The 16,829-nt window shown below is 39.0% G+C and overlaps 1 protein-coding gene and 1 long non-coding RNA gene across 2 annotated transcripts; one reads left to right on the top strand and one right to left on the bottom strand.

Annotated features, from left to right (window-relative positions):
* Window positions 1-103: 103 nt before the first annotated feature.
* Window positions 104-9,288, bottom strand: amacr (alpha-methylacyl-CoA racemase). Its single transcript, XM_029515779.1, has 6 exons — window positions 9,187-9,288; window positions 7,836-8,092; window positions 7,065-7,208; window positions 5,535-5,695; window positions 4,912-5,098; window positions 104-4,520 (listed from the first exon to the last, which is right to left on the bottom strand). Exons 2-6 carry the CDS (start codon window positions 8,080-8,082, stop codon window positions 4,111-4,113), a joined length of 1,149 nt encoding a protein of 382 aa, XP_029371639.1. The 5' UTR covers window positions 8,083-8,092; window positions 9,187-9,288; the 3' UTR covers window positions 104-4,110.
* Window positions 9,289-9,677: 389 nt separating this feature from the next.
* Window positions 9,678-12,213, top strand: LOC115052452 (uncharacterized). Its single transcript, XR_003841361.1, has 3 exons — window positions 9,678-9,815; window positions 11,186-11,291; window positions 11,996-12,213. It is a non-coding gene; the product is annotated as an uncharacterized LOC115052452 (long non-coding RNA).
* The last annotated feature ends 4,616 nt before the right edge of the window (window positions 12,214-16,829 follow it).

Here is a 16,829-nt window from a genome sequence, read left to right as displayed (position 1 = left end):
AATTATATGTGATTATTTAAAAAAAAAAAAGAAAAAAAAAAGCATACATTCTGAGCAACATTTGAAAATTTGGAAAATATTTCCTCTTTTGAGGTAGATTGAATATTGGTAACTCTTTTTCCTCATGCTTTCTTGCTACAGCAAATAGTCTGCAAAGCTACAGCTGGAAGCTTTTGATCATCTTAACATAAAGATGCCAGAGCAAATTTCAAGGCAAATTTACAGCAACAACTACAGTAAAATATTTTATTTATTTATTTTTTATTTTTGGGGGGGTTAACAAGCACAGTGACACACTGTCATTTTTATGCATAGTTACATGGATGCTGCTAATTCTTCAGTTACAGAAAAAGTAATGAAGTCTTTCTAAAGGCCGGATATAGCATGATCCAAATTTCCAGTAATTTATTGGTTCATAAGGCAGCATTGTTGTTGTTCCAGGAAATCTAGTAGAGGGACACTTTCACATTCTTACTGTTAAATAAACACACTATTAAAGTGCATTTTTCATCTATCCGTCATATCTCGGTAACTGACAAACTAGCTTGGGTTAGCTTGGCATCAGTTTTCTTTTAAAGGCAAACTTCTTTTAATCTGATCAAATTCTTGCATTTATCTGTGTAAATGAGCAAAAATTTAAATACGAATTTAAAATGAAAAGGGTAAATATCAGTCGGGAGACCCACACTCACTAATGGGCACGTCAGGAAGTCAGTTTCAGAGTGAACATCATGCGGCCAATTTTATCAGCTCTTAGAAAGCCCCCAGCCTCTCCAGCCCCTGGTACTTAATATTTCCTTCTATTGACTTTTTTAATATGATCCTCCGAGGGCACTGTAAGTTCCAGCCTGATCAGCTGCTTTGAAGCATGTCTGGCCTTATCATGATAATGAAAGGAAGTGTATATTTCAAAGATATGATTTAATAACATGCAGTGACCTATGGATCTACTGTCACTGTAGGATTCACACACCAATGTCTGGCCACTGGCATTTCAAAAAAGCGCCGTCACCTCCGTTTAACTTCACTCTTCTGGTGGACTTAAAAGGTTAAATTAGATTCATTTAAAAAAAAAAAACGGTAGGTAATATAATGAATTGAACTTCACACCAATGAATCTGGTGCATTGTTTAAGTTTCTGAAGGGATGTCCTGCCCCTGGGAATAACAGAAGGCTCCCAGCTAGTTTACAAGTTCTTCACCAAACAATGAAATCACAAGGGCCCTTTCGTGTTTTTTTGCAGCAGCACTTTAAGCTAATCAAGTGATGATGCATGTGATTTCATGGGGAAGGGGCAAAAGGTGGGAGCAGCCAGGGAGGAGTAAACAGTGGGGAAAGTTCATTTTTCTGTTTCCTAAGCACTGAATACTGTTATAAAAAAAAAAAAAAAGGCATAGTTATGAATCCTCAGTCAGCTGGCAGACATGTCCACACATGTGAGGCCATATTAACGTAACACTTTAGATAATAACCCTAACTAAAAATGCAGTTTTGTCAGAATGATGACTTGGCGTTTCCTGTCTAGTTCCAAACAATGACAATAGAGTATCTATCAAGCTAGAGTTGGAACAAAGAGGCTATTGATTATTATCCCGTCATTCAACAAAATTCACAATAATCGCAAGAACAAAAAGTACCAAACATTTCTTGATTAAGTTTGAAATTAAGTGAACATTTTTAAATTGAGACATTTGTTGCACTTTATAGACAATGGCTAATGATAATGAAAATAATTGGTAGCTGCGGGTATAGATGTTGACATAATGAATAAAAAATATTTTTGTGAGAAAAAAAAATTGTTAAAAAAAGAAATAATTTCTTTTTAATAACTAAATAATGTACTTGCTCATTATTTAAAATGTTTCTCATTTCAATCATCAGGACCATAGTCTGTTAGTTTTTCACTGAAAAGTAGAAATTCCAAAGAGAAAATGGTTCTGTGGCTTGAATGCTATCAATGCTAATAATCACCTGTGACTGAAATTTATGGTCCAGCTGAGAACAATTCAAGTCGTGTTTAAAATTTTGATACAATGTGTGGCGACACTTTTAAAGTTAAGATCTTTACATACTTTTCATGCCTGTCCTACACGCTTACTGAACCCTCTTTGCACTTACTCGCATCAAGCTGCTCTGCACAATTCATCTTACATATAGATTTAACCAGATTTTAACTGGGAAAGTCAAAGACATTCCACACATACATGCCTTTAGGTCCTATACTGCACCAGAATATATTAAAAGTCATAAACTGATTTGATTGAATATTAGGAGATACCTTAATATTAGGAACAGTATTGTAGTCTTCGTGAACTGTGACATGATTCACAAGTTGCGCTCTGAGTAAGGCCATTGGTTAAATATGACCATGTGACCATGCTGGGAATTACACATACATGGTCAAATTTATTTTTGGATAACTTCAAATCAGATCCACAATATCAAACTGTACACATCCACACAGGGAACAGAAAATTACAGGGGCCAGTATATTGGAGAGCCACGACAAGCATCGCTGATACACGAGTTGACCTCGGCATTCAAGCGCCTAGGGGGAATACTGTGAGCTGTCATTTTCAGCTCTTGCCAAGCGTTAGGCACTGAGAATACTGAAACCACTCACATGTCTATTAAAAACGATAATTACTACCAGGAGATGATAATTGCTTTTTGCCATTATAGTTCTTTTCAGCTGAGGCAACGATGGCCTTGAAATGGCCTTCCACTATTGAATCTAGTGTTAGGAAATTAAATTTGACACGAGATTTTGATCTCTGGTGCTATACATGTATCTTCGGGAGTGGCTGACACACAGCTATGCAAATTGTTTAACGAGTATTCCATAATTAAATCCAGAAAACTAAACTTGCTCATTCATATCAGTTAGGCTCCCACCCCCCCAAAAATGACAGCAAATGTATATTTTATGATAATTTCAGAACCAAATTTAAATTTTCTAATGAAACACTTTTTGTAGAAGATGTATCATAACAGAGTTCAGAAAATTTGGAATTAGCCCCAGAGGAAAAATATAAACACCCCCAAGGCATTGAGTGACTCCCCTAACCAAACATCTTAAAGGCAGCAAAACCCATGAAGAGTTTACTTATTGATTTTTAGCCTGCTTTCATTACTAATCACCCCTATGTTAGAAGAAACGGTTGTAAATAAATTGATCTTTTGACTGATTGAAGGCAGAGCGAGGATCTGTCATTCACTGATGAAGTTATGAAGCGTTAACTAATGATGTCTATACATACTGTATTTTACACAGGCGAGTTTGATATCTTACTGTCTTGTGCATGTATTTTTTATAATTTTTTTTATTTATGAATCCAATCTTGAATTTACAAGAAGCTCAAATAGCCAAATTAGGCTCTGAATTTATGCAGCACTGCTATCAATCTTAGGCAAGGATGTTGCAGGGGTGTTTATGAATAAAACTCATTAATTATAACTCAACTTACTGCCCCATGTGGCCTGAGGATTTCATCTCTGAAACTCCTCATTAAAAACTTCAGCTGCAACACTGTGCTGAGGAAAAGAAAAAAAATTGCTAGCAATCTCACTTTCCCCTCTGAGAAGTTTTCTTTTTTGATGGCATATTTAGTCAGCATCTACCAGATTGCAAAAACCACCAGGTGATGCTTAAAAATGTTGATGTGGCAGGCAAAGAATTTTTGGCAGCAAAGCAGCTTAGTGGTTAGTGCTGTTGACAAAAATTCTGGATTAAATGACAGTTATGACTCACTGACTAACTCAAGCTGCATCTGTGGCCTTTCACCTTGCCCAATCAAGGCACGCCTATATGTGAACTCTGCTTCGTATGAAGACACGTGTACACCAGGGCCCTGAAGCCTGCGAGACCTGATGTAAGTGAGATGGCAACATTTTTCATGTTTTCTAACCACATCATTTCATATCATATGTCATTAAAAAAAATTGTTTTCTTTCCCCTTTTGATTCTTGGTCAGCTGTTTCAGTTAATGAAGAGCTGATTTCTTTTTTTCTAAATTAACTATTAATAACAATTGTCTTCTCTTTCATATCGCATTCACCAAAATTAATTAATAATATAGCTGTGGACTTTCCAAATTGCTGAGTTGTGCTCTACAATTTAGCCTTAACAGCATTACTCTCTATGATGCCTGCTGCTATCATCTGGTTTATCTCTGTTGATGTAAAGCCATACTCCTCCAGGACAGTCACTGTGTGCTCTCCAATAACTGGGTCGGGGGCGAGGCAGGGCTCCGCGGGAGTCCGAGAGAGAACTGGAGCAGGTCGGGGGCTTTCTTCCCCGTTGGAATCTTTCATAAAAGAAGCTCTTTCATGGTTATGTGGGTGTGAGCTCACCTGGTCAAAAGACAACACAGGTGTAACACAAGCATCAGTCCCATCAAAAATTCTTGACCAGTCCATCTGGGTCTTTGAGGCAAAACGCTCTGTGAATATCCGTCTCATCTCTGGCCAATCAGTGAAGCTCATCTGAGGGGGCAGCTGCCCAGCATCCAACTCTAAGCCTATGTGGGGAAAAAAAAAGACTGTCATGAATCCCTGAGGAAAAAATGTGAGCAGAACGAATTAATGTAAAATGGAGGAATATTTAATGTCCTCGATGATCAGCAGCTAATTGATTATGACACCCCAGTGATCTTTATGGAGTTCTCTGTCAATCACAATGTATTTCAAGGATCTAGCAATGAATTGCGTGCACAGTATATGCAGTAAACATGTCCTGCATAACACTTACACAGCGATGCTGTACTGCACTACTGGGTTCTCAGCAAGTCTTGTTAATGCAATCTCATGATGAGTTTTCCAAGGGATCTGTTGTTCTGTGACCACTGCCTTGGAGGATTATTTCATCTAGAAATAAAGACAGACTCTAATCTATACCTGCCTAATACATACCCTTTAGTAGCTGTCTGTAGAACTGTGGCTCTATGGCACCCACAGCCATGTACTTCCCGTCAGACGTTCGATAGGTATCGTAGAAGGGCGCGCCGCTGTCCAGCATGTTTTCCCCTCTGGAGCGATCCCACATACCAATGCTGTGAGATTTCCATATAAATGATCCAACATATGCCGCTCCTTCTACCTGAAGGGTAGAGCACAAGGTCAGCAAGGTGAAATGAAAGATGCCTGGTTTTCAAGCTATTAATTTAAAAGAATATTAAGCTTGTTGCTATATTCTAACCTACTACGTCAAATCAAGGAGGAAGCTTCATATTGTAGCAGCAACAGAGCTCTATGGATCAAAACCATTCATGAGTCGAATATACAGAGGGAGAAATAGCATTTTTTTGGTTAACATTAAAATGTAGCAGTTATTTGGTGTTAATACCAAGGATTCCAGGAAGGCTTGAGAAAAGGTGTTAAGTTCACATTAACTTTCTTCATATGTTCATTAGCTGCAGGTCTAATATCAGTCAGATGCTAACAGAAGGGCCTGCCTACACTTTGTACAAAGTGTCCTCACTGTCATTGGCTTGATCTTGTATTTATTCATTTCTTTATCTTGGCAATATTCTCACCATGCTAGCATCAATGATCTGTCCTTTTCCTGACTTCGTCCTCTCCAGCAGTGCCATGACTATCCCCAAGGCACAAGTAAGACCACCGCCTGCAAAGTCCGCTAACAGATTGATTGGAGCATAAGGCTTCTCTCCACTACGGCCCAGTCGGGATAAAAGGCCTGTGAAAGAAATGAGACAAACATTTCACACAAATTGTAACAGCAGCCTCAGTGGTGTGAGAACAAAGGGGGTTCTGGCTCATCTTTGACCCTGAAGGTGAAAAAAAAAACAGAGGGATTAGTTCCATAACTGATAAAGTACAACTGTGAATCTCTTCAGTTTGGTCTAGACCTGCTCTATGAGTAAAGTGGCTTGATGCAACTTTCTTTTGATTCTGAGCTCTATAAATAAATTTGATTTGATTTGGTAACACACACGAGCACGTAGCACTTGTGTGCTTGACTTAATCTGTCCTCAGAGGTCATATTTCTATTTTTTAGTTATTGCAAATCCCCAGAAATGCTGGCTCAGGCCTCTAAGTGCTGTTCTACCATTGGGGGGGGGGGGAGTATTGACAAACATGCTCTGAATATAAATTCTGTTTACTGAAATGAGAGGCCTTAAAATGCCATAGGTTTGTTATTGAATGCATTAGAATTCCTAAGTTCACCTCTAGTGTAAATCTCCCACGGGTATGCTCACTTTATAATTTGCAAAACACTTCCTAAGCAGGGCCAACAACATAAACAAATGAAAATACCGGCTGTTGTATCCTTTCAATTAAAAGTGCTGTTACTGTCAAAACAGTCCTGCAGAAGTTAATAATGGGGTAAACAGAGAGGCAGATGAAAAGCTTTGCACACCATGTTACATCATACAAGGTGACAGTAAGTTGAGACGAAATTACAGGCTTTGGGATGTGAAATTGTCAGAGCGTTAGGATAATTTCATCAGCCTCCAGTGGTGTCTGAAGAGTAGTCCATAATATTATCATCGACCACTAAGGCTAAGCTTTTTATTTAAGCTTTCTTTTCTTTGTAATTTTTTCGTAAGCAAATCTAAATGCTAACCTGTGAGAATAGTGGGACATTCGGCCTTATGTCTTAGTTGCTAAGGTTTATGTCAAGTCCGGGGGGCATTGTTGCATTATTCTTTTTAGTTATTAAGTGGTAGAGAAGCCAACAGAGGGAGAGGGAGGGAGAGAGAGAGAGAGAGAGAGGAATAAGCTGCAGCATGGCTCCCAGTCTGGAATCAAACCTGGGACTCTGTGATTACATGGCATGCGCACTAACAACTCAACAACCACCTGTGCAGTTCTACCACCTTTTATTTCCAAAGTTACAAAGAAGTCGTGGACTGAGCTGAGCGCAAGATGTTGATTAATTTTTAATATCTCTGTATTTATGATTTTCCATCATTCAGTATATACAGTACAGGCCAAAAGTTTGGACACACCTCATTCAAATGAATAGGAAAGTGTGTCCAAACTTTTGGCCTGTACTGTACAATTATATACACTTATTAATCGAGAAGATGGAGTGTTATTACCCGACATGGCGAGGAAGTTGATGTCGTGTCCAGCTGCAGCAGCATAAGACCCTTCTTGTCCATATCCTGTCAACCGAGCATAGATCAGACGAGGATTTTCCTTTAGCAGCTCCTCTGGACCGAGGCCCAGCTTCTCCATCACTCCTGAGCAAATGGAGGTAAATCAATATATGTCATCAGATTTTTATTCATTTATTTTTTTCAATACCATTTGTTTGTCTTTATTCTGATTTAAATTGGAATTACTAATACTTAAAATTTATGGATTATATTTTCATGAACTACATTTATTGGGAGCTGTAACATATAATGTGTGTAAATTATGTTATACTATACAACACGTTATTAAAGCTTCAACCAGTAGCTCACAACATTTTTTTTACTTAGACCACACAGTGCGTTTGTTCCTGTCAATAGCTGCAAGCAGTTCTTCCCAGGACATATTTATTCAAAATGCCACTTAAGAGGATAATAATCATTTTGTGAGGCAGAACTTCATTTTTCTTGCTTCCTGATTTATTAATTGCCGTACCGTACAGCACCCAGATTTATACGGGGTTCCTCTGGAGGGGGGGACCCCTGGATTAAACTGGCTAACTATATATAAAGTAGTTAAACAGCTTTCAAGTGTTTATACTTAATCGCTAAAAGTGCCATGACATTTTAGTTCAACACTTAAAGCAACACTTCAGTGCATTTATCTAGAAGGGATTGTGAAAAATGGACTTTTATTCACCATGCTTTTTGGTTTCACAGTGCTGGTGGTCTGACCTTTGCGATAGGGCTCGAGGACAACATCTGAGTTGATACAGAGCTTCTTGAGCAAGGTGGTGCCCTCGGTGGTCTTCAGGTTAATGGCAATAGATCGTTTTCCCCGTGTTAGCGTGCCCATAGCCATACCGACCTTGGTCCGGTCCACACGGATCACTTTTGCTCCAAAGTCTGCCAGGATCATGCCACAGAACGGGGCTGGGGCCAGACCAGCCAGCTCAATAACTCTCAATCCAGCCAGTGCCATGATGAAAGGACTGTAAGGTTTAATGTTAAAAACTCCTCAATATGATGTAACCCGGTGCAACACCAACAGCAGAGACTTTCTGATCAACAGTGCTAAATGATTTTACTGCAGCACAGGTCAACTCTGTCACCTCATATCAATAAAGTTCTGGGTTCCAACCTGTGGCTAAATCTGGACTTTTGGTGCATAATGTTATGTTTTATTCATGTCTCCATGGGTCAGTGCCTGCTTCCTCTCCCCCGACCCAGAAATGTGTAGTATAGATGGCAAAACTCAGTTCATTAATAACTGATGACACAAAAATAACTGTTAGCTATTTAAATAAAATATATTTACTTGCAAAACTGTGCTGGCACTGAATGGTTGAATGGAGAAAAAAAAGGTTGCCATTTTAATTGATAGTAATAATTTACTCATAATTTGGTTGCAGTCTGACCACAAACTGGTTTGCATTTCACATTTTAACCATTTGGCCTTATACTTTCTCTAAGGTTTGGCACACTTCCATCTGCATGTCATCGTAGAAATACTTTAGGCGCCTGAGTTGCTTGAGAATTTATCCATCGTGCAGTTCTGTCAGGGAGTCTGATCAAATTCACTCTGCAGCAAGAAATGGAGCCCAAAGTGGGAGTTTATCGAAAACCAGAGTCGGAGACCTGTGCACTAAATATTATGCAGATAACTTTGTATGAAAGCAAACGCTCATCACTTTATTTGGAAAGCATCACCTTGTGTTTTGAAGGGTCGTAGACCGGGCTGCAGAAAGACACGAAGGGGGGTGCAGAAGCACAGACCTGCTGTGACAATAACATTTAGACTTTGACACCGAGCAAAGTCCAAGTTATCTGCCAACGTGACATGCATGAGCGAGTACGCTATCAGGCACGGCCACGTTGCTTTAAAGCCTTCTTATTAAAACAGATTTTGGAAGAAGCGAAGGCTTTAATGTCTTTGTGCACGTTGTTCGCTTCAACAACAGCAACGGTGCACGGTGTCGTTTCACAGTACGGACAGCTGCAGCCCCGTCACGCACAAAGACACGACGAACCGGCGACATCAGTTTGTGTTTTTTGAAAAAGTAACGCGTGTCACAGCCGAGCCTACCTTTGGTCGAAGGTGGAGGACAGCGAGCCCCTGCTCAAGTTTGTCTACTGGACAAGACGGAAGTTTAAAGTGACGTAGAGAAATGGCAGGTGATCACGGGACCCTCCGTGTGCTCGGGTTGATCGAAGTGACGTGTCGCTCGTGAACGATTCGTCCATTTTGAACTAACTGTCTGTCCCATCGATACATCGATACCCACGCGTCTCCCCTTTGGTATCGACTGATAAATAACAAATGCAAATCCATATGTCTATCCCAGATACTTTTAGGTAACGTACTCCAGTTTTCTGCCGAACACCCCCCCCCCCCCCCCCCAGCCCTCAGCATACTGGACTGGTCCATCTAAGTCACGTGACCAGGAGAGCCACGAGTTTTTTGTTTACATCCCGCTAGCAACAATCAGATGAGGAGCACGTGCATTAGAGGGTTTCTGGAAAAAAAAAAGTGGCCGACAGAAAGAGAAGCTAACTCTTTTTGAGAAGTATTCTTTCTGTTCAAACGTGTACACTTACATCTCTGTCGGGATGAAATTATGCAGCAGCACAGTGGCCAGGGGTGGAAGGTTGTTGTGCTGGAGTGCAGGAAACGGAGAGGGGTCAAGAACCAACTGAGCAATCTGAGCAAAACATGTGAGTCACAATGTTTACTAGAGGGACTCGGACCGGAAACACAGCTGTTGCACTCCTCTGATTTGTGAAATGCCTCATTTGGAGGACATTAGTGAGACCAGAGGGGTTTTTTTGAGGGGGGGGGGCTGCACAAAAAAATCTGACTTCACTTCAGGATGCACTGATATGGTTATTGATTTGTTTGGAGGAAGGGTAATTACTGTTACCTTGAGAAATGTTGTCCTTTTCAATATCATTAATTGGTGATGAACAGTTTTTAATGATTTCTATGTTTTCCCAGCTGTATGTTGCCAAGCAGCAGGCAAAAACAGATCAATACGTCTTGATTCTCTGAAGAGACAGGGGAAATGTGTGTAGTGCTACGAGACATGGATTTTTTCTGTGGATTCAGTCGGGGATTGTGGCTGGCATGTTTGTCTTGGAAAAGATATCCAATATCTGTTGTGAGGGAGAATAAAAAGGGAGGGAGACTGCTATGCTTGTAATGAAAAGGGCAAAGAAAATATCTAAAATATTGAGGCTTTTGAGCCACGTCCCTGCCTGGGCTTGTTAGTGGCAGCATCCAGTCAGGCTCAGGTCCAATTGGCTGAATGCAGTCCCCCTCAAATGATCATCCAGTTCTCAGGGACAGAGTGAGACAGATTGTTTAGGAGTCATGTCCAGTTGTTTGTTTCGCAAGGAAGAACAAATTCCGCTCCCCCCGCCCCCCCCACCCATTAACAGCGCTGACACAGAACATTTGCTTTGGTGTGTTTGGTGACAGTAGCAGAAGTAGCAAAGACTGAAGAATAGACTGGTGTCACTAGTGACCTTGGTTAAGAAGCCTGTAGAAAGCTGCAACAAAATCATAGTGAATGTTGCCAAAGATATCTGCTTGTAAACCACCTGGCAACCTAGACAGGTCCTCGCTCCGCTGACAGATATGAAGGACATGCTCCTACAGAGCTTTGTTGCCCTCTGTTGGCCGTGTATACTGGGACTCAAAACTCATTTACTGCTGTGGGGTCAGGATAGAAGAGTGGAACTGCGAACAGGTTAATTGTTTCAGTCCATCAGACGGCATCATATCAGCTTCCTCTGTGGTGACAGCTGCCTGTCCTGTCATGGGAGTTCTTGTGAAAAATGATCTTTATAATTCCTGAAAATGTGCAGGTGAAGTTCAAAGCAAAAATGTGTCTGTGATGTGGCACTGAAGATTTTTTTTATTTACTTCTACTCAGATTAGACTTTATTAAATATTCCCTCAGGTCTTGAGTGAAGGGAAAAAAATCAGTTGCACATAAACATGAAAACAGTCATAACCATGATATCAGTCATATCAGGGATGTGGAAGTCAGATTAACTCTAAGATCAAACATTTTCTTTATTAGGGGGGCCTTGGAGGAATTTTCTGCTGTGTTTAAAGGCAAAGTGGACTGACCCAACCATGCGTTTCCAAGGGTGTCATCTAGCTGCTGCATTCCAGAGTACAGCATGGTAAGAGCTATTTACTGCCCTACACACATGCTGCAGCATGTCGGTCCATTCTATAAATAATGTTTAATAGTATGAGTATTTAAATTCTTTGCCTGATTATATGTGTGGTTGATTGATTATATATATTTATTACATGCTACTACTATTTCATGCTACTTCATCGTCAGTCTGAAGACTTCATTGCTTTCCAAAGACAACTGCTTTCAAGTAAACATCCTTACTATTGAGTAAACACACAAAACTTCATCTGTCAGTGTCAACTTTGTCGGGGGACAGAAGGGCAGGAAATTCTACATGATAAATCTAAAATTGGTTTATTCTTTGTTTGTCTGCTACACATACAGGAATAACATGTTTAAATATAAAGGCTATTGACTCATCCCTTGGCAGAAATACTTTTCTAATTGTATAATTCAAATTACTATATATTAGTGTATTTCGGTTAGCCTTCCTCTAGTATCCCCATTAGACTAAAATGTTCATTTTTCAATCTGCAGTGTAGAGAAAAGAAAAAGCACCAATTCAGCATTTTAAAAAGGTGTACTTTTAATTAATTTAACGTTTTTTTAAATAAAATGTATTCAAATATAGGAAGGATAATGGGTCTCATAAGGAGCTGGTTTGAATTGCTTCATATGAGGATTAGATATTTTGCTCCACAGACTCTTTAATCTTACATGAAATATTTCACTTCTTTTTCTCAGATTATCTCTACAAGCTTGTCTTCCATTGCAAAGTACAACACTGAACTCTGAAGTGTAGCAGAAGGAACATCCAACTTAAATTCAAGCACCCTGACAGTGCTTGTAGGAGGATATGTTAGTATTGTCTGAGTCAACACAAAGGTCGAGCTAGCCACAATGATTTACATCAGCCCCATAAGCTTCAAAGAAACTGCATAGGCATCTTTTGACATCCATTGTCCTGCCCTGTAATAAAAGTCCATGTAAGACCTCAGTCGCACATATATTTTGTCATAAATTTTAATTAACACCTTCGGGCATCTTACAGGAAGTAAAGTTTACGTACCATTTAAAAAAAATAATGAAATAAAATAAAAATAAATAAATAAATAAAAATGCCTCAAGTCACTTGACATGTTTTGTATTTTAGAGACAGATTATTAAAGTGACAGTCATGGACTCATATTTTTTTATGTTAAAAGGGTATTGATATTTACAGCAAGCCTTTTATTTACTTTTTTATTTTTCACCTAACCTGCAGCCATGGCCCACTGTCCGTTTTAAGCATCCACATCCATGACTGCAGTAATATTGTCTTTTTCTATTATCGATGAGAATTAATTCCTTAATATTTTCCTATTCAAGACATACACTGAGAAATCACAGCAGCTAGCTTTGACTTATACAGGGGTTAAACTGAGAAATTGAACACAGGGAAAGTGCTGATGACCAATGTGCTTTCTATTGTTCTGCTGTCAAAGAGTATTTGTCTTGGAGGTCTTGGCTTTGGAATTCAGCATGTGCTCCAAAAAGTGTGTTTCCGTACAATGGCCTAAATATATCATCATTCTCGTGGTAAACCACTCCCCTTGACAATAAGGCAAGGTGCTAAATAATGCCTTTTTCATAATAATTCTCCCTGATGATTCTTTTTATAAACTCTGCCGCCAATGTAATCTTTTAGTATACATTCACACTGGGATAGAAAACAAATTTGTGTGTGTGTATTGTCTTTGCATTGTAAATGTGTAGGACATGCTCCAAGATGAGCAGAAAACTGTTTATTAACAAATGTTCTCAGTAAGGTGCGAAAGGTGCATTAAATAAACTACACATTAGCCCAATCTGTTAAATAACAAAGAATATCAATATTTATACTTAACTGATTTCTAAAAATAGTAACACGACATTAAGAATACTATGACATCACCTGATTGCAGCTTTAAGCTATTGTTCTGTGACAGAAGACAATTGGTCCTTTTGAACAGCCCAAAAACATGTTTAACTGAAAATACAGATGGTGCCTGGGTCTGGTATGTTGCCTTGGCCGAGTTTGGACAATGGTCATCTGGGGAAACTATCATTTACACGATATGCTGCAATAAATAACCAAATATTCTCCTGAATAGCATGTTAATTGTAATATAATTATTAGTATACCATCTTAATGAACAGTATTATTTATATTTTCTTCCAGCTTTCTAAAAGCAACTGAATTTTCTTCCGTGGCTCACACAATAGTTGCTAGTGTCGATATCAACCTGTTTAAACAAAGGTGACCTTTGTTAATGTTGGGCATTACACTCCAAGCCCCCCTTCATTGTTTCCTATCCTGTATCATCACACTGCTTGGAAAAACATTGGGAAGTGCGATAAGCTTACATGCATTGACCAAGAACAGGATACATCCTGTACAGTGAACTATCAGCGTCCCAAAGATGAATGGAAGTGATGGAGACATTCCTCCATGACATTGACACGAAATTTAAGTGTTTGTGGTATTTTAGCCTAATAAATCAATGATCAAACAAATGTGGATTCTATTTAGGAAAAATAAACAATATGAATTTTTAAATGCTGTTTATTGATTTTGAACCGTTTTTGCGTCAGGTTGAGGCGGGTGGCCAACATGACGGTGAGACAAGCAACCGTTTACACTCACGCTCATGGCCAAGTTAGGGTCACCTATTTTCCAATTTGGACTGTAAAAGGAACCTGGAGTATCTGTGAACACAGGAAGCACATGTGAACTCCGCCCAAGAAGACCCCAGAGCTGGGAATCAAGCCCACACCCTTTCTTGCTGTGGGGCAACAGCGCTAGCCACCACACCACCATCCCGCCCAAATGGTGTATTACCATTTTATCATACACAAATAGATGTAATTCAATTAATACTGTAGCCTAGCTGACGGCTACTCACTCATATATCAGCTTTGTTGGCAGACTGTTGTACGAAACAGTAGAAATTGAGCTCAAGCTGTTTCTTTCAGCAAAACAACAAGAAAAACTATGTTGAAACAAACTTACCCTTTTGCCTGTCTGGAAAATGGGCCTTCCTATGCTGTTCTGGGAATAGTAAAGGGAGCTGTCACTTAAAGGATGAATTGCAGAATTGCAGGATCTTTTCCGAACACTGATAAAGGCGGATTTAGGATATTTTGACTGTCAATGCTCCTGATGTTCTTTCAGAGACTAAACACAAGAAGAAGTGCTGATAGTGATGTGTGAAAGGCAGCGAACGCTTTCAATAGCGAGGAGAAGCATCCAGATAGATTAGTGCTTCAGATCTATTTCAAACAGTTTAATCAAGAGTGCAGTATTTATTTATTCAAGAGGGAACAAAGTAGGAAATCACTGCAAGAAAATAATTTAGAAGTTGATTTTTACTGAGTGGAGCCGTAAGAAAAAGTAGGCTTGGATTATTTTTTATTTTCTGCAAACATGATATTTGTATGGAAGAGCGTCACTCACAGCAGCTAGTGTGTACATAGGTTCTGTATTTTAAACACACCTTAATTTATTTTTATCTTGGTGCAAAGTCCGAGTACTTTAATTTTACTACATGCTTAATTGTCTCTGTGAACACAACTCAGTGAGATCTAATAAGCGTTCGCGCCATAGACTCTCTATTTGCGCCTTTATCAGCTGTTTTCACTCATAATTAAGATTTTTCGCCTGCTCTTTCCAATGTTCTCAAGTTTGGCTTTCTTAGGTCAGAGGTTGCCTCCATGAGTCTGTTTTCCAAGAACAGTACTAATTAAACAAGACTAATTTTGAACTAATGGGCATGTTTCTGATTCAAACTTCCAAAACCATTAAAGGATAAAGCAACACAGCTTCAGAATAAAATTAAATGTACAAGGACGTAGGTGTAGATATAACACTGGGAAATTCTAGAAGCACATATTTGTAAAATGTTTTTACACATTAATAATTTCCCTGGGTAAAATGAAAAAAATGGAAAATGTATTTCAAAAGAAAGATTTTTAAATTTATGTTAAGCCCACTTGGATCCATCATTCTATACTTTCATGGTAACAGTAGCAAGGACACAGTCTTTTTTTTTTTTTTTTTTTGATGAATGGCTGTTTAACACAAGCAACAACAGAAAGCATCTGTCAAAAAGGACCTTGATGACCGGGGGGCAGGGGCAAAAGAAGATGCCAGCCATTTCAAAGCCGTCAACCATGAATCACTGAAATCACTATAACTGGAAAACCAGCTTGTGTTCCAGTTTGTGGAAGCCAGTCAGAAGTCTGAAAGCACAATTTGTGGCTCTAAACATTATTATTAAATCTCTGAGCACTACTTCTCAAAGGGCAGGAGGGGGTCTGTAGAGAAAGTCCACCAATGTCCAGAGTTTATTTTAGAAGACATTTCAGCATCTTCTGCACTTTACAACCAAATTTCTGTTTAAACAGCATCAGTCAAAATGTGAGATGTTTGAGTGAAAAAACAAACAAACAGACGGATAAACTTACACATTTCAATGGCAGTAAATGAGCCTTGAATATTGTTTATTGCTCCCCAAGTGCAACATCTTTGTGGAAACTTGTTTAATAGTGCTGGAGTGAACTTTCTGGACAATGTTTAAAATATAACGAGAGAAATTCAGTTAAGTTCAAGAAAATAGCTGGATTCCTTTTTTTAAAATCTGTTGTTTATGTTTTCGTTGCAGAGATGTGTAGTGCGTGTAGGTCCATCAGGGTTTTTCCACTAATTCATAGTTGGTTTGAGCCCAAATGATAAACAGATGGTCCACTGTGTCTAATCAGTGTTCTACCGCTTTCCAAGTTATTTACCACCTACGTCAACATTTTCACAACCTTTCACATATTTAATGTCACATTTTAATCAGACGCCAAAGATCTGTTTGATCACTTAGGACTATGATTTTCTTGCACTTGAGAAGTGTACGTGTATATCCTATTACATCGGTCATTGTTTCTACACAAACATCCCATTGAAAATGACTGAACGTCTGATTACATTTTCCTGTTGTGTGTCACATAAGCTTAATGTTTACATTCAGCTGCTCAGAATTTTGGGCCATGGTAGCCTATACAATGCAAACTACAGGGGAACAGTGTGAGACAATAGATATATTTCCTATAGCCTATTTATAAAAAACAGAACAGAAGATTAAAGGAGCTCTTTATTTTGTTCTTCAATAGTTATTCTCTGAAATCATGGTGAGTTTTGTCTGTTTGCATTAGTACCTGCTTTCCAGCTTTTATTATTGGCATTCTCAAAACTACTGTGGCTGTTAGACAAAACACACACAAAGCCTATAGACCAATAATCATTTCTGACAAAGACAGGCTGTACACAGAGAATCGCTGAAGGTGCCTGCAGTCATTCCTCCCAAATATAGTAATATAATAAAACAAACTAGTAGTGGCACCTATCAGGTGTTTCAATCTGTAAATGCAGAGGGCAGGACTGTGAAAGTGTTCTCAGAAAATGTTTTCCCCAGAATGATAGGGGGCACATTAAATACTGATATCTGATCTCATTGCGTGGTGTATAAATAGCTTCCCACCTCTGAGGACATTTTTCATAACACATCCAAGC

The sequence above is a fragment of the Echeneis naucrates genome, chromosome 12 (genome assembly GCF_900963305.1).
Source record: "Echeneis naucrates chromosome 12, fEcheNa1.1, whole genome shotgun sequence".
In the NCBI taxonomy this organism is placed as follows: Eukaryota; Metazoa; Chordata; class Actinopteri; order Carangiformes; family Echeneidae; genus Echeneis; species Echeneis naucrates.
This window is presented reverse-complemented; position numbering and strand designations above follow the sequence as displayed.

Bases quoted from the DNA above. Each gene is read 5' to 3' on its own strand.
- amacr (XM_029515779.1), bottom strand. From the start codon at position 8,082: ATGGCACTGGCTGGATTGAGAGTTATTGAGCTGGCTGGTCTGGCCCCA. The intron at 5,696-7,064 runs GTAATAACACTC...TTTCTTTCACAG, and splicing joins CAACTTCCTCGCCATGTCGG to GCCTTTTATCCCGACTGGGC. The intron at 4,521-4,911 runs GTATGTATTAGG...TTCCCCACATAG, and splicing joins CTACAGACAGCTACTAAAGG to GCTTAGAGTTGGATGCTGGG.